We start from the raw sequence: 21,273 nt of genomic DNA, 5'->3' as shown, positions 1-21,273 counted from the left end.
ATCTGGCTCTGGCTCTGGCTCTGGCTCTGGCTTTGGCAAAGGCAGGGGCTTTGGCTTTGACAAAGGCAGGGGCTTTGGCATAGTCTTCTTCATTTGGAATTAGAGCAGTTATCTTGTCTCTGCCGTCATGTTTGTCCTCTGCAGCATAGAGAGACATTTCAAACTTAAAAGTCCATCGATACAAATTTTTATAAGGTTCTACATAGATACAAACAACATAATTAAAAATAAACATATACATAGAACTACTATACTCCTGCGTTACGTTTGAATATTTTCGTTCAGAATTTATCATACCAAATAGTTAAAAAATTGCAATTGAAGTTAAAGTAAAAAAAAAAGTGAAAGGTTATAGTTACTACCTCTTTTTGTTACTACTAGCTACTACTAAATCGTAACCGTTGATTTCTGTCAATCTAACGGTTATAATTTATTGGGTCATACTTATTAATTCATTATTAATTTCCAATAAATTATAATCGTTAAATTGCCAAAAATCAACGGTTACGATTTAGTAGTAACAAGTAGTAACAAAAAGAGATAGTAACTATAACTTATTCCAAATAAAAATGTGTTATCTATTACCAAAATAAAAATAAAAATGTGTTATCTGTATTGCTATATAATATTAAATAGGGTGTTATTGATTACCAAAAAAAAAGTGTTATTAATCTTATGTTAAAGGAGATAATTATCTCATGTCATAAACACAAAAATGTGGGCCCACCATTTTAAAGGGAAAAAAAAGACTGCATAGTTATTAAGTGATGTATAGGAAAGAAAACTTATCTTATATAACATCATAATAGTTTTTTACTATTAAATAATGTCTCTCTCTTTTTCCTTAAACAATTATATTTTAAAAAAAGGATTTAGTATTTATAAATATAATAAGTTGTGTCTTTTTTTAATTTAAAATAGTATAAATTTATATCGTTTAAAAGACAAATATTTTTTCCCATAGCCGGCTCAAAAAGTCGAAGCTCGTGGGGATACCGGAGGGAGCAACTCGTCTCAAAGAGATAATTAGGGTTGGGTAACTCCAAAAAAAAAAAAAGACAAATATTTTTTCCTTTAACAAATATATAATTAAATACAAAAATTTATATTTTGGGGGAAAAAAATTAACTTTTAATATACAGCACGATCTAGACATGAATATGAGCATATTTAAGCTGTTCCTTTTTTTATGGATTAGATCTATTCATGACCAACATGGTCCAGGTCAGTGGGACAAGTAGGGTTGTGCATGGGTCAGGTCGGGTCAGGTTTTTGTCTGACTCGACCCAACTTGGTTTTTATAGGTCAGGTATTTTGACCCGACCCGCTTTAATTTGATCCAAGTCAGGTCTGACTTGGATTGGATTTTGTTGAACTAGTTCAGAACCAGTTTGGATCTGACCTGACTTGGTTTCTGAACTGGGTCAAATCTGACCTGACCCGTTTTTGACTTGGTTTTCTCACAAAATTTTGTCGAAATTTTTACGTTGCAAAAGACGAAAATTTCGTCACAAAATTATTTTTTCGTCGAAATTTTTACAAAAAAAAAAATTTCTATTGAAATTTAGTTTCCGTCAACAGTTTTGACGAAAATGATTTCTTCCATCAAATGTTTTAAACGAAAAAAGAATTTTGTCAAAAATTTTACGGAATGTTTTTCGTTCAAAATTTTGATGGGAATGTGTTCTGACAAAAATTTTGACGGAAATGTTTCATTTGAAACTTTCGACGAAATTTAGATTCTCTAAAGAATTTTGACAAAATGTTTTTTTCGTCAAAATGTTTTTTTTGTCAAAAAATCTACGGAATTATTTTATAGAAATGTGTTTCGCTGAAAATTTTGATGGAAATTTTTTATCAAAAAACTTGACGAAAAAATTTAGTTGAAAATTTTCGACGGAAATGTGTTTCGCTAAAAATTTCGATGAAAATTTTTTTTTGTCAAAAAAATTAACGAAAATTTTTTCGTCCAAAACTTTCACCGAAATTTGAAATCTGTAAAGAATTTTGATGAATTTTTTTGCCGTCGAAAATTTTCGTCGTCAAAATTTTTTGATGACGAAAATGTTTTCGTCGAAAACTGTAGCCAAAATTTAAAATCTGTAAAGAATTTTGATGAAATTTTTTGCCGTCAAAATTCTTTGATGACGAAAATATTTCCGTCGAAAACTTTCGCCGAAATTTGAAATCTGTAAAGAATTTTGATGAAATTTTTTGCCGTCAAAATTTTGTGCCGTCAAAATTTTTTGATGACGAAAATGTTTCCGTCGAAAACTTTCGACAAAATTTGAAATCTGTAAAGAATTTTGATGAAACTTTTTGCCGTCAAAATTTTTTGATGACAAAAATATTTCCGTCGAAAACTTTCGCCAAAATTTGAAATCTGCAAAGAATTTTAATGAAATTTTTTGCCGTCGAAATTTTTTGATGGAAATGTGTTTCGTCGAAATTTTCAATGGAAATTGTTTTGAAGAAAATGTTTCATTTGAAACTTTCGACGGAATTTAAATTCTCTAAAGAATTTAGACAAAATATTTTTTTTGTCAAAATTTCTTATCGAAATGTTTTTGTCAAAAAAATTTACGAAATTTTTTTTATAGAAATGTGTTCTGTTGAAAATTTTGATGGATATATTCTTTATCAAAAAACTTGACGAAAATATTTAGTCGAATTTTTTTAATAGAAATGTGTTTCGCTAAAAATTTCGTCGAAATTTTTTTTTGTCAAAAAGTTTAACGAAAATGTTTCCGTCGAAAACTTTTGCCGAAATTTGAAATCTGTAAAGAATTTTGATGAAATTTTTTTCCGTCAAAGAATTTGGATGAAAATGTATTTCGTCGAAATATTTTATGAATATATTTTTTTGTGAAATATTTTGACGAAATTTAGATTCCGTAAAAAAATTTGACAAAAAAAATATTCCGTCAAATTTTTTTACCGATATGTTTTTAGTCACAAATTTTGATGAAAATATTTTTCGTCAAAAATTTTTGCAAAAATTTTATGAAAATATTTTCCATAAAAAATGTTGACGAAATTGTTTTACGTTAAAACTTTTCTTTTAATGTAATTGTGATTTTTTTTTTCACATAATGGGTATGGGTCAAGTTTTGGGTCAGTGGGTCAATATTAAAACGAGTCAGGTCGAAAACTGACCCAAATAAAAGTGGGTCAGTATTTAAACCAGTTCAAAAAATATGGGTATTTATGGGTCGGATCAAGGGCAGGACAAGTGAACCAATTTTTTTTGCACACCCTTAGTGACAAGTACTGGGCTTAATTTTTAGGTCATTGGGTCTATTATTAGGTCTACATGATTGACTTACACAAATTAAGAATCAAGTCTAGAAGTCTATACCAAACAATCAATTCAAACAAAATTTTGTATCATATTCTCTGTTTCCAATTTTTTTTTCTTTTTGTTAAATCCCCATTTTTAAAAAAAAAAAAAAATTGACCTTTTGCTATATGATATTTTTCTTCAAAATCGAACAAAAAAATGTGCATTGTTGGACAGAAGATGCTCTTATATATAAATGTGACACTGAAATATTCTTTTGTATTAAGTTTTTTGGACTAAAAATGTCTTCGCCCGTGGGCTTTGTGTCCGACCTAACCGTCAGCAATGGATCAAATTTAAGTTGGGTCTAGACCCAAACATTTGAAATCCACTAGAACTTGGCCGAAGCCCAGTTCAACTTAAGGTGACGTATCTATCTTCTTATTCTATTTTAAGCAAAAGTATCATATTACTCTTCAGATTAGGAATTTGGACGTAACAAAAAAATTTGGGACTATTCAGGAATGGACTAATTTCCCCTTCTCTTTTCCTACCATACACATTTCCAAAAGAGGAGAGGAAAAAAGACAAATGAGTATATTTAGAGGGTTTTATTTTTCTTATGTTGCATGAGACAAGTTGTCTCATGCAACACACAAAAAGTGAATGGGACCCACTTTTTTATTTTCTCTCTCTTCTTTTTTAGTGGGTCCCATTCACTTTTTGTGTGTTGCATGAGACAACTTGTCTCATGCAACATAAGAAAAATAAAACCCATATTTAAAATGTTTAAAAATAATTTGGATTTGGTTTGATTCGTAAATTAAATCCCGTGTTTAAATAATAAAAATTAAAAAATAATTAATTTTCATTTATTTACTATTTTTAATTTATTGTAAGTCTTATCAAATTAGGAAGGTTTTGGTAAGAGTACTGATCTAATTTAAAATGTAATTATAAAAAAAAATAATCATACTACTCTTAATAAATTAATCATTGCTGTATGACATGGAAGCAAAATAACTTACCTAAGACAACTTGGAATATGCAGCCTTTACAACACCACCAATTGCAGAAGGGTGCGGGAAAAGCGCATTGATTATAGCATTCCCTGTAGCAAAATTTTTGTCTGGGACTGAACCTAGGCGGTGCCTCAACATAATCGTAAGCTTCTGCGACGACAAAGCACACCAACAACAACAACAATGCAACAATGTATTTGTTTGCCATTTCGCTTCGCACCCTTTTTTTTCTTTTGCTGTTGTTGTTGGTTTCTTATTGCTCCTTCCCTTCCCTGTCCTTAATCTTACAACATTCCTAGGTACATATAGCTTCTAAAATTATAAGTGGCTCCCCAGCCACAAATAATTTCAAGGTTCGTTGCTAAAATTAGGTATTCTCGTTACCAAGTATCCTGATTTTAACAAAAACAAGAAATGGAAATGGACTAAATTCATCGCTGTAAAATTAACACTAAGGCTTAACAATGATGAGTTGTGTTCAATGGATTAGTCGCTGTACTGGCATTATTTAATGGGATGATTTCAATCTGATCTGTTTCTATATATCACAAAATTTAGGAATTTTTTTAAAATATATCAGTAACAATTTTAACCAGTTCTCATATCTATGTATATTGATAAATAAAAAATGTCAATTAATAAATAGCATCCCCACTGAATTTTTGTGCTTCTTAAAAAATAATAATTCAACCAAGCACATTATACTTGTATTGCATGAGATTAAATCGCATTTAAGTAATGCTAGTGCCGTAACGTCCTGCCAACAAAAAAATTAAACACAACTCACAAAGCTGCGCTACAAACTTTTCCTTCAAGAACTAATGAAACGAGTTTTCAATACTGAATACTATATGGGATTTGCATTCATCATGCAACATGACAATAAAAAATTTTCTACACACACCATAACATTTTCTGGGGCTCGCATTTTTTGAAGCAAAAAAAAAAAAAAAAACTATAGCACAAAAAACGAATATCTATAACATAACAGAATCATTTTTCCTACATGATAACTTTTATAAAACCCATACTATATTAACAGTCATACTCTTCTTCTATCAGGAAATAAAGTTAAGTAGTAAACCTGCAAGCTGCAACTTATGTCGCAGATTGCCATAGACAATGACATACTGATCAAGGATTGAATATGAAGAGTTAGGGACCACGAAGAGGTACAAAGCAAAAACAAAATGGAGTCTGATCTTCGGGTATCATTCCACCTCCTTTGCTCGTATCAATTGCTTCTAACATTCTCACCACCTCATGCATTTCTGGACGACTCTCTGGTTTCCCATCCCAGCATTTTCGCATTATGTTTGCTAAGGCATTTGGACAACATTTAGGAATCTTTGGTCGTAAATTCTGCGCAAGGGCACAAACAAATATGAAGTCCACGTATGCATGCATCATAGGTAACATTAAATTAGGAAAAGATGCTATGTACAATGATGCATAAGCCACAGTCTAAATAATACTTTATGCAATCCTTGACATGTAGAAATGAGAGTTTCAAAGTTATAGTTTTGATCATTCTAGACAATTTGTGTCAATATATACACATGATCATTTAGAAACATACAGATAATCTATTGATAGTTTATGGTAGAACTTGCCGAGCATATCAGGGCTATTCCATGATTAAAAAAAAACATTAAATCAAAAATAAAGAAAGAAGCTTTACGCAATTGTAAAAGGAGCCGTAATAACAAAATCAAGAGACTACTTGATAGTAAAAACTTGGAAGAACTTATTGGGAAAACCTCATCCCAAAAGCTAGCTTGCAATGTAGGAAAGCTCAAAGTCCATATAAACTCTACAACAGAACCATATGTTCCCTGTGCGGGCCTCCAAGTACTAATACCTTACAACTAGATCATATGAGTATTACAGCTATGAAATTAACTATAACTCAAACATTGGACAAAGAGACCTCGGAACAATTCAGATACAATTCATGCACGAAAGCATCAATATCACGTGACATAACAATCATTCTCAATCCCAATGAACTTCTTACACCCAAAAGAAGATTTAGTTCAGAAGACTTTTAATTTTTGTGGTCAGAATAATAGCTAAAAGAGTTTACTATAGGATATACATATATGTAAGTAAATGACTAAATCATGCTAGGTCGAGACAAGATGGTGGGAATTTTAAATGCTCATAGGGGAAGAGTACGAGGATAGACAGAAATAGTTAATTATAAGAACTTACCCGATGAGCAACCGCATATGACGCATCAGCAAAGCTTAGATTTGGATAAGGCATATCGCAGCAATAGATTTCCCACAAGCAAATGCCAAAGCTGTATACATCACATCTTCTGTTGTAAGGCTTACCATCTAGAACCTACACATAGCATAAGGCCAAGATTCTTGAAATGGGAATTCCTATCTCACAGTCACATGTAACGATATATTTGAAGTCATAGAAAATAACACTTTCATATTTAGCCACTCAATATCTAAAGCAAATTTAAACGCAAGATTGATACCTCTGGTGCCATATATCCAATGGTTCCAGTTTCACCCGTCATCTCATTTGGATTTATAGCTTCAACCCGAGCAACACCAAAATCAGCAATTTTCAAATTTTGATTGGCATCTAACAATATATTTTCAGATTTTACATCACGATGAACAATTTTCTTCGAATGTAGATAACTAAGACTGCAATGGAAAAAGCATTGTATTTCAGTGGGGGGAAAAAATATTGATATCAACAATGGTAAAGGTAAAGAAAATGGGATTCACCCTCTAGAGAGGTCCAACGCCAGCTGAATCACAACTTTATATGCAAGTTTTTTCCGCCTATTTTTGAACAAGTATTGTTTTAGTGTCCCACAGGGTACATACTCAACAACAACACAACATGCCTTGGAAGGAAGGGAATCTTGACGACCAGCTTTTAAGGGAATCTTAGGATTTGAAGTGGCCATTGAAGCTCCAATAAACTGTTGGAGGAACGATATACAATTACAAAACTGAATTATGACTTAAAAAAAAGAAAGATCCTCTTGCTTCCCCTTATAAAGGAAGGGAGGACATAGGCTAAGCATGCAGAATTTGCTAGCATTCATGAATTTGAATACATGAGAGTGTGAAGACTATAAGTTCGTACTTTTGTGACATTCGGATGATCAAGATTCCGCCAGACAGTAACCTCCTGCTGAAATGATGCTCGTAAAGCAGCAGTTTCAGTAGCAGAGGCAACACCATCCTCACCCCAGTCCAACACTTTCACTATAAAATTCAACGGGACAATTCAGTTAGCATTTCTACGAACATAAAATATTCAAGACTAAGTGTGATTTATATGGATAGTATGGGTGTTTGGTAGGAGTATTTTTTTTATATGCATGGGAAATTGAGGTTGGATTTTTTAGAAAATCATGTTTGGTAGCCCAATTTAAAAGAATTTTCCCGGGAAAGTTATTTTTCTGAGAATTTGTTGTGTGTAAAACTTACACCAAAATACTACTAAAAAATACCACCCAGAAGATAGTATTCAGAATTTTTTGGGTAAATGCAAAATTAGATACGAAATTTGTGTCAACCAAACACAGTATCAAGAAAATTAATTCAATATTTCTAGGAATATCTTGGCCTACCAAACAATTTTTTAGTAACATCCCCTAAACTCATTTTTCCACCATATTTTCGAGAATCGGAATTCCAGGTAAAAAAGAATTTCCTCTGCCAAATACCCCTTAACTAATTAAATCAATCAACTTGTAAGTTTGAGGCTAAAAGAATAAATCTTGAGAGAATATGGACCTGTCTGATTTTCTGATTTTTTTTTTCTTCGTAAAACTATTTCGTAGAATAGTTAAGGAATTGAGTGTTTTATATTTTTTTTATTTTGAAAGTTAAAAACCAAAATACAAAAATAAAAAATTACTCAAACATATCATCTAAATTTGATTCTAAAAATAAAAAAATATATACACTTTTTAAAATTCTTTTTTACACAATTTTTTTTACTAAACAAGTTTTTTTATTTAATTTTTTATGAAAAATCAAAAACCTGTTTTTTCAAAACAGATTTCAAACAAACCCTACGTAACCTTTTAGTATCTAAAAATAGAGAATGGTTATATTTACAAATTTTTTGTTTACAAACTATACTATGTTCTCCCGAGAGAACATTATATTACATTATATTCTCTCGGGAATACATAGTATAATTTGTAAAAAATTATAAAAAAAATTTATAAACAGATTCTTCCCCTAAATATACACATTTTAATTTCTCTTTGTTGCTTTTTTTTCAGCAAAAAAGACAACCCACTAGAAGGAGGATGCAAAACCTAAAAGTGCAAATACCTGCAACATCTTGACCGTCATAAGTGCCCCTGTAGACAGTACCATAGGCCCCATTAGCTACAACATATCGTATATCCAATTTGGCTGAATCAATCTCCCACTCTTCTTTGGGCCTTTTAGCCTCAATGCTTCTGGACAAAACCCTGCTCAAGTGCTTTTCTAGCTCGGCATCCAAACTCTTCAGATCAATTTTATCTGCTCTGAACATCATATCTTTACTGCTTAGGTTTCCACCACCATTCATCTTCGAATTCAAAGCTCCAACTTCCAATCCCATCTTTGGTGTCCTAAGACCCCCACCTTCCGAATGCATCTCCAACACCAATTTTGAAAACCTATAGGACAACTGGAGCAATAGTAAAATAAGAAAAGGACACAATTTCTTCAGCAGCAAAATTGTTATTTAATAAAAGTATATGTAAAAACTTTTAATATTCATCCTAGAAAATTAACCATGATTCAAACCCAGAATTTTCTCCTTACCAACACTAATACTATCCTAATGTTAAAAAATAATAGTTGAATAAAGAAAAGCCAAAGCTATCAGAAAACAACAACCCAATTCACGCAATAACATGACCAATACCTACGACACAAAAAAAATCAGATTTTTAACGTGACAAATTAACAAAATAAGAAAAAAACAGAAAAAAAAAAACTACCTAAGCAAAAACGTTCAAAGCACGATGAAAAGTGAAAACCCACGAAAAAGGCCCACAAGAAGCTGCATGCGAGTGAGAAACACCCGTTAGACCCCAACCGCAATCCACACGAAACAAAAGAGATTGATAATCACGCTGAACAGAGGAGAAGAAGACAAACTACGGACAAAAAGTACACTTTTTTAACTCAGAAAAAAAAAAAAAAAAAAGAGAGCTAGTAGTGCACGAAGGGCAGGTACCTTTTGGCGTTTCTAAGAATCAAAGGATTCGGGTTTAGAAACAGGAGTCAAAGCGAGAAATGCAACGGTCAGAGAGAGAAAAAAGAAAGAAGCGCGGGTATCCCTTAAATAATGGTAGCGGATGAGAGAGACTGTTTCGTTTCAAAAGATGGCAAAATTTTGCTTTTGATATTATCCTAATCTCTCTTTTGAATATTTTTTAAGATCATTATCTTAGTCTTTCATGCAAGTACTCGATAGATAAGTCAGTTACTCTTAGATTTGAATTTTCTACTATAGATTTCAAAACAAATCAAATGAATTAGGTTGGATTATAGGGTCTATCAATTCATATTTTTTAAGATCATTATCTTAGTCTTTCATGCAAGTACTCGATAGATAAGTCAGTTACTCTTAGATTTGAATTTTCTACTATAGATTTCAAAACAAATCAAATGAATTAGGTTGGATTATAGGGTCTATCAATTCATATTTAAGGTTAATGTTGCCATTGCATTTTTACTAATTATAAAGATAATTTGGTAACCAAGATCAATAAGATATAGTGAGTACACACAGGATAAAAGGGCTGAAAGGGAGCATAAAAATCCTAACAAACTCACACGCGTACGTAATATGTAAGATAAGATTATATTATTCTATTTTATGTTTGATGTGAGTTATAAAGAATAAAATTAGCATTTATAACATAATTTAATATATGGATTCGCTTTTTTTACCGAAAGTAGATAATTTATCTACAGTGACCCTAAAACGACGTTGTTTTAAGGCGAAAATTAAGGTAATTTTATAATTATAATTTATTTCAGGGTTATAATAATCTCTTTTATTATATTTTTAAATTTTTTAACCCAAAATGACATTATTTTGGGAGCGAATGTAGATATCTTATCTACGTTCACTATAGAAACATTAAAGCCTTAATATAGTTTTCTAAAATTGATTTTAAAATGCTTTTTTTTTTTGTAGATTTTAAAATGCTTTATTTTCACTTATTTATACATTAATTCCTATTTTACATTATTAAAAATTATACTTTATAAATAATATATTAAAATACAAAAAATAATTTATAAAATTTTCAAAAATTAAATTTTCATCAAATAATTTTTTAAAAATATTTTAAATTAATTTTTTATATTTATATATGTAACATGAAAAATAATTTACATCACAAACAATATAAAGTAATTTAATTTGAATTATAGTATGAGTTAATTCATTTAGTAAATATAAATAATTATTAATCATATCAATCACATTAGGCGTAATATGTGGATAGAGTTAAAATTTTATTGTACGCACACCATGGTAGCAATGGCTAGGCAATGGTGGCAACGTAGCATTACCTCTTATATATATTCTCACCCAGCTACTTCAAGACAATTTCTTATCCAATTTCTTATCCAGTAACTTAAATCTCTTAGGACTTACGATAGCTTATAAGTTATGAGTAAGATAAAATGAACTAACAAAACAAGTTTATCACATATTATTGGCTCACCAAACAACCTATTCCCACAATCTTGTCCACCAAATGGATTATGATCTTTGCTTAACATGTAGAAAGAATTGTTATCCTTTCTTTACATTGATTCCTAATTAAGGACCTTCTGCCATAAATTTTGTCGAAACATTGCACTTGAATAAACACAAATTTGTAGCACTTTTTCTTTTTTTCTTTTACAACAACAAGGTATTATGACAATTTCTATTTTACTAGTATATATTAGATGAAATTTGAATTTCACTACTTAGCAATATTCACTTCAAACACCCAAACAATAATATTCACTTATATGTTGATCCTTTAAAAATTTGTACATTTTATTATTTATATATGGGAGATAATTTTATTTCTTATACACACATAAAGGTGTTATGAGAAATATTAATCCTATAGAATAAATACAATAAATTTTGTCACCTTTCATATAAAGGAGGAGTTCATTGATCATATTGCACATGGATCAACGCCTCTATTGATCAATTTTTTTATACTGATCCTAATCTTTTCTTTGAGGTGAGTTCAGTCTCAGGTATCCCTATAAGTTTCAACTATTTGAGCTAGCTATAAGACTAACCCTGCGTCTGGGCTTACTCACAGTTAAAGCTCTTTGTTCCCTTTCTAAGTTATATTTGGTGAAAATCGAACTCTCACTACTAGAAAATTCACAATCAGCAAGGGAAAAATTCCCTTGCAAAACAGCCAAATTCCCTTGCAAAAACTGTCTGCGACGGAATTTGCAAGGGAAAACCGTCCCTCGCTAAAACCCTCGTCGCAAATAGATTGCAAGGGAAATTTGTCATATGAAAATTCCCTCGCAAATTGCTACGGAAAAGTTCCCTTGCAAAAAAGTAAATTTCCCTCGCAAATAACAGACCTCTCTACAGTCATTCCGTCGCAGATTGCGAGCGAAATTTCGAGTATAATTTCCCTTGCAAACTTCCGTAGCAGAATTTGCAAGGGGTGTATTAAATTTCCGTTGCAAAAGTTGCAAGGGAACATTTTGATTTTCCCTCGCAAAATGTTACGAATTTTGCAAGGGAAAATGTTTATTTTCCCTCGCAAAATGCTACAAATTTTGCAAGGGAATTTTAAAAATTTCCCCCACAAATCCTGGAATTAAAATAAAAAAATATATTAAACTTTTCTTAATTTTCCTGTAAACAACAAGGATTCCAAATGAACATAAATACATAAATTGAGCAACAGAAATCCAAAAAATACTGGATAAACAATTAAATTAAAATTAAATAGTATATCAACAAAAGTGAACAACACCAACCATCAAATCTACAACTAAAATGTCTCTAAAGTTCTAAACAAAATAAAACATACAAAAAATATCTGATATATGTCTGAAGTCCTAAAAAAAGTAAAACATACAAACAACAACTAGTATGCCTCTAAACTCCTAGCAAAGTCGTCATCATCATCAGGATCATCATCCGGCGCCGGTCCCTTCGATTTGTTGCAGTTGGCTTCCTTGTCCTGCATTAAAAGTCGGAGTTGTTCCTGCATTTGTTTCATAATGTCAGCTTGCTGCTTCATAAAGTCCGCTTGCTGAGTTAGTTGCTCTGTCGTAGCATGCAATTGCTCCTTCGTAGCATGCAATTGCTCCTGCATCTGGGAGTGGGACACCCTTATCCTTTTAAGCTCATCTGCAAATACATTATTATAAAACATTAAGTTAACTGTTTAAAATAAAATATTAATAGAATAGAGATTGAAAATATAAAAGAATTAACTATGCATTGAGTTTACCTGTAGAAACACTGTCAATCTGGGTAGAGGGCCGCTTACTAGGCCTCAGTCGGCTAGCATATCCTCCCAGCCCGACCACCCTTCCTTTCTTGTTGAATCCACCTGCAGCTGTAACCAACATGTTCCCATTATCAGAATAGGAGGAGCTGGATTGACCGTCTGTCGCCACCTGTGCGGACATCTCCTCTTCAAGTTTTTGATAATTTTCCTGCAAGTAAAGAAAAATCAGCACACATATGGACATGTAAAACATGACATAAACCATCATAGAAAAAACAAACGTCAAATAATAAATTATCAAACCGCTATTAGCTTCACTTTGGGGCCTAACCACCGCCTTTGACCAGCTTCAGGCTGCTGGGAATGAGTTTGCTCGAAGGTAGCCCAATCAACCTTTTCAGGCGGCACTTCTCCAGAAGCCTCCTGGAAATACAAATGAAAATCATTAATTCATTAGTTGCAAGTACGAATTGTGGAATACCGAACTAGAAAACTTTTTATACTTACTATTCTTTGTCGATGCTTGCTGATTGGAATCGACCCTCCAGCATATGTGGGTGTGTCCTGCTTGGCCCTATTTTCCTTATTTTGAGCAGATCTCTTTTGAAACTTAGGACAATTTTTCCATTTTTCTTTCAATTGGATTTTTAATGATTCACTACACCATGCATTTTTGCCGATGTCAAATCTTACTTTATGCATTTTATCTGCGAACATTGTGGTGGCTCTGTGATGCCAAGCTCTTGCCAGGTTATGGCGATCCTCGGGCAACCACCTATAATGACTCTGTAAATTGCCAATTTTTTCGATTAGTGCACAAATTGGCCACAAATGTGTAGTTAGTATACATTTTTGTAATAAAACATTAGCATTAACGAGATATACATAACTTACCAGAAATTCATTCATCCAACCATCTCGAGTTTGTTTAGGAACGTCTCCCCAGGTGCTCCATACATGTTTAAAATTACGGAATATTTGATTATCAATGTATTTCATGATCTCATCATAAGGTTCGAACCTGACAATATTAAATCAATTTATTTTATTATAACGATTGAGCAATGCTAGAATCCACATTAGTACATAATTAGTAACAATTACAACTTACTCTGTGGTGCCTAGAGGACGAACCCATATACGTTTAGTCTGTGGATCACACCTCCCCCACTCTGGCTGAAATGCTGAAGCAGCATCTCCTACCTCGCTTGCAGGGGATGCAACCTGCAAAAGGGAAAAAATGTTAAGCATTAAAAAAGTTAGTACAGAGATGCTTAAAAGAAACTATAATATATATCTAAATCACAAAATGTTGGTTTACTTAACCTGCTGTGTCGGCCCCATCGGGTCAGTGGGAGTGTGAGGAAGTCCTGCACTTCCCATAACAGAGTCGGTGGTAGATGGTGATGATCCTATCCGAAGTGGAGGGAGGGATGAGGAAGCTGTACGACCTCTACCAGAGGGGGTAGATGATGTCGTCCTACCTCCTCTGCCACCACGGCCTGTAACTCGACCTCTACCGACATTACCATCACTACCAGTACGCCCATCCGTATGAACCATCTGTGAAAACTTATAAACATAATGCAAAAATATATATAAATATAATAAGTATGCAATACGACGTCTACCACTATGGCCATCCATTTGTCACTAATAGATACATACACCATACAGAGATCCTAAAAGATTAAAAATATAAAACATAATTGTATAATACATATAACAAGTGGCCTGTGAATAAAAATTATTTATTTAGTACAACAGATAAGCTTAAAGAAAGAATAACTGAAATCAATCGGACGATTCCTGTTCTTTGAATTCTTCTTGCCCACCTTCCTCTGGACTCTCATAATCATCGAATTCAGGCTCACTATCTGAATAAATATCTTGTTCATCATCATCTGATTCCTCATTGTCCAATATAACAGGAATTAACTCTAACTCTGCAGCGGAATCAAAAAGATTGCTTGGCACATCATCCTCTGCAACATTTACAGGCAGTTCATGTTCCCCATCATCCTGAAATGGATCAGTCACATCATTTGAGTCTGACTCCATCGACTTAGGGATAATATTCCGGGCTTTGGTTTTGATAACTCCTCTCCACCCTTGTTGGGAAGTAGGGTATAATGTGTAAATAACTTGTTCCGCTTGTTGAGCAAGTATAAATGGGTCGTAGCCAAGTGCATAACTCCATGACCAATTGACCTCAACATTTCCATACTGGTCAACTTTTGTCCCACGTGAGGTGTTATCAAACCAATCGCATTTAAAGAGAGTAACCGATTTGCCCAACTTGTAATCCAAAAGAATGATATCAACTAACTTCCCGTAGTAATCGCCCTCAGCACCGTCGACTTGCCCACCTCGACAACATACACCATAATTACAACATGACATATTTTGATTCGCTTCTACAGTTGCAAATCTATATCCGTTGACTATATATTTTCTGAATCGGGTGACAATTCTTGCAGCTCCACTTGATAAAATATATGCAACATCATGGACAGCCGATTGGTTTTGTATGAAGTACTCCTCAAACCATTGAGAAAATTCAGACGTAACGTGTTGATCAACTTCGGAATCTGACCATAAAGGATTATTCAAACGTGTCCATTTGGAAAAGTTTCTGTAAGGAAAAAAAATATTATAAAACTCATGAGGATAACTACCCATAAACCAAATATAGTCGCGTAATGGAAACATCATCTCTAAGTTCAAAAATGAAATCTTACTCTATGTACGGAGCGGCCTCTGGTGAGTTGTTTAGAATGTACCACTCTGCAACGTTCTTATCCCGTCCCTCTAGAATTGATGCCCTTTGCCTTCCCACGAATCGGCCTGGATAATTAAATAGTGATATCTGACCACTCGTATCACCGCCATCATCATTTCGAGGGACTCCTCTCCAAGTTGATATAAATTCAGGAGGATAATAGTACGATGCAAATTTACCAGTCTCTTCAACGAGATACGCTTCGGCGATAGATCCTTCAACATGCCTCAAGTTACTGACCTTCATCTTTAGTGTGCGTACAAACCTATGAATAGATATTAGGGTTTAGGGTTTAGGTAGCATCGTGTGACATAATTAAATGTTTGGATAAAAAAACTAACCTCTCAAATGGGTACATCCATCTATATTGTTGTGGACCTCCAACCCTTGCTTCATAAGCCAAGTGAACAGGCAAATGTTCCATTGAGTCAAAAAACGTAGGAGGAAACACCATCTCTAATTTGCATAGTAGTGTTGGCACGCTCGACTCCAGATGTCGTAACCTTTCAGCATTAAGTTGAGAAGCACAAATTTCTCTAAAGAACATTGAAAGTTCGGTCAATACACTCCACACTTTCTTCGGTAATGCTTTGAAAGCCCACGGCAACAATCTCTGAAAGAAAACATGACAATCATGACTCTTCATACCGAATAACTTTGCCCCGTTCATGTCAACACACCCCGACAACTTGGATGCATAACCATCTGGGAATTTAAGATCCTTAACCCAACGCAACATTTCTAAATTCTGGACTTTATTCAGTGTGTACGGCGCTTGAGGTTTCAAAGTCCGCCCGGTTGGAGTTTCAACCAAATTTAAACCAGGTCTTCTGCAAATCGCCTTTACGTCCAGTCTTGCATTTAAAGTGTCCTTCGTCTTTCCCTTGGTGTCCATCACAGTATATAAAATATTGCAAAACACATTCCTCTCTATATGCATAACATCAAGGTTGTGTCTTAACAATTGATCTTTCCAATATGGTAGATCCCAAAAGATGCTACGCTTGTTCCAATGGTGATCATCGCCATATCCCTCAGGGTCGTTGGAAGCAGGCATCTCTTCAACACTTGAAATGTACTTCACCCTCTCCCATATTTCTTGGCCACTTAAACGACGAGGTGCGTTTGCCCTTTCGACAACACCTCTCCTGAAGTCTTTTTTATTTCCCCTATACGGGTGATCGAGTGGCAGGAATCGTCGATGAGTGTCAAACCAACACACCTTGTGACTGTGCTGCAAGCTAAAACCCTTATTTTGTTCCATACATACCGGACATGCAAGCTTCCCTGATGTCTGCCATCCGCTCAACATCCCATATGCTGGAAAATCATTTATTGTCCACATCAAGGCAGCCCGCATGGTGAAATTCTGCCTCAACGATACATCATATGTCAGAACCCCTGTACTCCATAACATGTTCAGCTCGTCTATCAGAGGCCTGAGGTATACATCTATCTTCTTTTTTGGATTGGCAGGTCCAGGAATTAATGCTGTTAAAAACAAGAACTCTCTTCTCATGCACATCCAAGGTGGGAGATTATACGGCGTCACAATGACGGGCCAACAAGAATAATTCCTACCCGTCTGATTGAAAGGAGCAAACCCATCCGAACATAAACCAATACGCACATTACGTGGATCCGCTGCAAACGAAGGATTCGCCTCATCAAAATGAACCCAAGCTTCGGCATCTGATGGATGTGTCACATATTTTTCATCCCTACAATGCTCACGGTGCCATCTCATGTGACAAGCTGTTTGTTCAGAAGCATACAATCTTTTAAGTCTAGGCACAAGAGGAAAGTACCACATCTTGCTATAGGCTTCACGTGTCGTTTTCCTTCCGTCCCTCACAACTTTGTACCTGTCATGCTTACAAAACTCACATTTGGTGCGCTCAATGTAATCACCGTAATATAGCATACATCCTTTGGGGCAGCAATGAATCTTTGTGCATCCGAGCCCAAGCTCTTTCACTTTTCTCTTTGCTTGGTAAAAATCCTTCGCCAAATTATTGTCTTTAGGAACAACCTGATGCATGAGTTGCATCCAACCGTTGTAAGCAGACTCACTCATATGGTGATCACTCTTCAACTGTAATGTTGCTAGGGTTGCTGATAGCGTTGTATGTTCAGTATGTTGAATATGTTCACAACCTTCCCATAATGGACGTTGAGCATCTTGAAGCATGTTGTAAAACCTTTCCGCTTCCGGATTAGGATCCTCTGCCATGTTGGATGGTTCGGCATGAGTATCGGGTTCAAAATTTTGCCCAATAGACGGTCCCGCAGCATCCATAACCAACTGTTCATATTCATTGAGGTTGTTTCGCTGACTAGTTTCCCCATAATAACCTCCTGGAATAGCATGTGCCTGCCGAATTTCCCCATGGATATGCCAACATTCATAGTCAGGCATGAAGCCCTTTCTACACAGATGCTCCCTGACTTGGTCCGGCGTTTGAAATTTAAAACACTTACATTTCACACACGGACAACTGATAACGTCACTTGATGTACCTATTTGCTCCAGAGCAAATTGGATGAACGTTTCCAAACCCTCCAAGAATTCTCGAGTTAGTTGTCTTCTATCAGTTAGCCGATTGTACATCCAACTCCTATCATGATTGTCTTCCATACTCCTGATTATATAGTAAGTGTGGAATTCAAATACCAGCAAACACCAAGTAATTGCCACATATATGATGCAACGTACTACAGCAAGTCGCAAAAAAATACATGCATTCAACAAGTCCAGCAAGCAACCAGAGAATGAGGGTAGTACACCAGAAAATGGGGACATGCATTTAGGGGGAGCAAACAAAGAATGGGAAAGTACACAAGATAGGGGGCATACTATGCAACATGGGGCATTACATATATACAGCTATGTCATCACAATACAAGCATGCAATTATTTTTCATTCAAACAAGCAAATAGGTAATGTGTATAAAGGGCATACAAGCATGCAATTTCAACACTTGTTGGACCTAATCTGTTTCATCGGTCAGCATTACTCATGTTATTAAACATTATCTTTAATTTTGTTATTAGTAAAAATTATATTGATTATTGATCTTTTACTAACTTAATACTTGTCATAAACACATGCTTTATTTTATATGAAATGATATATTATTTTTAAATTTATAATTATTTATGTTTTAAATTTAACTTGAAATATTTATAAGTGCTTAGTATTCTTCTTCTTATAGAACTGGTTTAAATTTTAGACGATAAGGGTGATAATATTGATTCACATATATAATGTAGTATCATGATCCAATATGATTCACATTCTCTAGTTAATTCATTACAGTTGCCTGTGTAATTTGAAGAGACAATGTCTCCAATTCCTAATAACTTATTTTTTAAAACAGATGATTCACAAAGTGGAATTGGGGCAGGGGATGGGCCATAACAGTATAAAGCATGAGAAATCAAAAACATCGTAAACCAAAAGCAAGTTAATATTACTTAGGCACTATAAAGGAAGAACAAAACCAAAAGGCATGAACCTAACCAGCTAACCGTAGAATATTGGCAGCCTCAATATATTAAGTAAGCTATACAGCAGTATATCTTCAACTTTCTAAGCCTCAATATATTTGTCAACATAAATCACATAAACAATTCTGAGAAAATTGGAAAACAAAACTATTTAAGTTATTTGAGATTGCCTAAGCAAACAGCTTCTGAAAATTTACCATAGGGATGTATGCACAATATAAATAAATACAAGATATTGATCCTAAAGATCTCGTTTCAGCAGACTTTTCATTCAGTAGAAAGCCTAGTTTCATGAAAGCAAATAAATCTCAGCAGTAGTATAATTATTTCCCTCTAACTATCAATTGCTATTGCAGTATACAGGATTAGGAAAAAATCAGAAAAGAACGCACGCGTGTATATGTACATGTATATGTACCCGAAAGAAGAGTTGATAAGCCAAGATCACAGATAGAAAACAGATAATTTTTGAAAAGTTGTAATAGGGAAAGCGAAAAGAAAAAGGGGTACCCTAGATACATTTTGTTTTTTCTTTTTCTTCACAAGGTTAAAGAGCATTTGACATATCATGACAAAGATCACTTAAAAAAAAAAAAATAGATTCAAATTGTATGCCACCTCAATCACCTACAAATACCTTCATCTTCAAAGTTACAAAACCATTCACTAAATTCCCACAAAGTGAAATTCACTAGACCAACGAAAACGCCCACAAATAAAGTCAACCCATCATCAAGCAAAAGAGATACACAACAACAACAACAAGAAGAAGCATCAATCAATTGCATCATAGAAGAAAGAACAAAAGTACAACATAGGTAAATGAAATTCACAAACCAGCGTCAGCAGAGGGAGATTGAAAATATTGTGCACATAGATATATTGTCTCACTAACGCTCACTTCAACTAAAGGCATAACAGATGCAGAACTTTACTTCTATACTTATTTTATAAACATAAAGGTGTTATTGCAAAAGAACTAATATGGAGTTAAATCCATAAAGATAAATCGAATCAAGTTTGTCATTGAATATGAATTCCTAGCTTGTAATTGGTAACACGAAAACACATTTTGTTTAACCTCAGTGCGCACAACCAGTATACATCGGCAGAAAAGCATGCTCAACAAACAAGAAAAATATTATGAATACGAACCTGAGCTGATCAAAGACGAAGGGAGAAAGGGGCTATGCTTAGGGTTTAGTGACGGCTGCAATAAACCTCCGTTGACAATGAAGTCCAACCGTATTCAGGTACTCTTAGTTCAATTCTAATGAGCTGAGTCTGCAGCATTTGAAATTCAAAACCGTGAAATGAAAAACTGAAATTCCTATAATAATGAGACGATGATGCATCAAATCAAACATGAATTCGTAGAAAAGAAAAGTGAGACCAGAGCGAGACCAGAGCGACGGAGGAGACAAGAGCATAAGCGGCACATTATAAATAAACAAAATATAGCAAAGAATAAAAGAATTGAAGATAGTAACAAGCACAAAAGCTGAGAGCAAAGGCAAAGAAGATTAATGTAAAGACAAAGATTAACAAATTATAGATAAAATAAGCAGACATACCTTGTTCAGATTGCTGGGTTTCAGCAGATTTGGCGAGTTCATCAGAATCTGCCATACTTAGAATTTGATTTATGCAGCAGCTGTCACAATTAAACATCCGAATCAAAATGAGAAATAAGGCTAGACCAGATTTATGAATCAATCGTAACAAATTGAAAATTTTCTAAATCCTAAGCTGACCAAACGTTAACAGTCTGAGAAAATCTACACAACAGAAAATTCATAAATTGCAGAAAGGCCCATTAAATAAATCACATTCTGTACAAGCATAAATTAGGGGAGGAAAAGAGGAACTTTAGTCACAGCAAGTTTGAGAGAGAAAGAATGAAATATCAGAGAGGAGACATATATTAGTAGAGCTACTTAAAATCGTGACCATAGAACAGAGATGCACCAAACACAGATACAATCATAAATGCACACAAATTTCAGCAAGTGGTATGCGTAGGACTCTGTATAAGTATATAATAATAGTGAACTCAAGGAGTATAATCAACAATGAAAGCAATAATGAACGAAAATAATAGTTTCATATCAATACATTGATTCTCCGAATAATCGGACCATAAAAGTTCCAAGAAAGAAAGGAAAGGGGATGAACCGTACAGAG

The 21,273-nt window shown here is 34.0% G+C and overlaps 2 protein-coding genes across 3 annotated transcripts; both read right to left on the bottom strand.

The window, feature by feature from the left end:
• Nucleotides 1-5,457: 5,457 nt before the first annotated feature.
• On the bottom strand, nucleotides 5,458-15,974 carry LOC133318202 (serine/threonine-protein kinase STY13-like). Of its 2 annotated transcripts, XM_061520195.1 has the most exons (7): nucleotides 15,964-15,974; nucleotides 8,628-8,845; nucleotides 7,423-7,544; nucleotides 7,056-7,255; nucleotides 6,797-6,971; nucleotides 6,517-6,651; nucleotides 5,458-5,664 (listed from the first exon to the last, which is right to left on the bottom strand). In XM_061520195.1, the coding sequence occupies exons 1-7, from the start codon at nucleotides 15,972-15,974 to the stop codon at nucleotides 5,458-5,460; spliced, it is 1,068 nt and encodes a 355-aa protein (XP_061376179.1). The 2 variants fall into 2 exon arrangements, with proteins under 2 accessions (XP_061376179.1, XP_061376178.1); XM_061520194.1 differs by lacking the exon at nucleotides 15,964-15,974 and having other exon boundaries at nucleotides 8,628-8,940.
• A 60-nt stretch (nucleotides 15,975-16,034) lies between these two features.
• Nucleotides 16,035-18,216, bottom strand: LOC133318218 (uncharacterized). The gene is made up of 2 exons (XM_061520210.1): nucleotides 16,227-18,216; nucleotides 16,035-16,114 (listed from the first exon to the last, which is right to left on the bottom strand). The coding sequence occupies exons 1-2, from the start codon at nucleotides 18,214-18,216 to the stop codon at nucleotides 16,035-16,037; spliced, it is 2,070 nt and encodes a 689-aa protein (XP_061376194.1).
• Between the last annotated feature and the right edge of the window lie 3,057 nt (nucleotides 18,217-21,273).

The sequence above is a fragment of the Gastrolobium bilobum genome, unplaced genomic scaffold (assembly GCF_033153095.1).
Source record: "Gastrolobium bilobum isolate Gb01-03AN ecotype WA unplaced genomic scaffold, APGP_CSIRO_Gbil_v1 utg9368, whole genome shotgun sequence".
NCBI lineage: Eukaryota > Viridiplantae > Streptophyta > Magnoliopsida > Fabales > Fabaceae > Gastrolobium > Gastrolobium bilobum.
Note: the sequence above shows the minus strand (reverse complement) of the source record. Positions and strands in the feature narration are given on the sequence as shown.

What these genes read in the sequence shown, in the direction of transcription:
- LOC133318202 (XM_061520194.1), bottom strand. Translation starts at nt 8,940, where the DNA reads ATGCATTCGGAAGGTGGGGGTCTTAGGACACCAAAGATGGGATTGGAA. An exon ending in TGACGGTCAAGATGTTGCAG is followed by an intron (nt 7,545 to 8,627) that starts GTATTTGCACTT and finishes TGAATTTTATAG; the next exon opens with TGAAAGTGTTGGACTGGGGT. An exon ending in ATCATCCGAATGTCACAAAA is followed by an intron (nt 7,256 to 7,422) that starts GTACGAACTTAT and finishes TTCCTCCAACAG; the next exon opens with TTTATTGGAGCTTCAATGGC.
- LOC133318218 (XM_061520210.1), bottom strand. Translation starts at nt 18,216, where the DNA reads ATGGAAGACAATCATGATAGGAGTTGGATGTACAATCGGCTAACTGAT. An exon ending in GAACGGGGCAAAGTTATTCG is followed by an intron (nt 16,115 to 16,226) that starts GTATGAAGAGTC and finishes AATGTTCTTTAG; the next exon opens with AGAAATTTGTGCTTCTCAAC.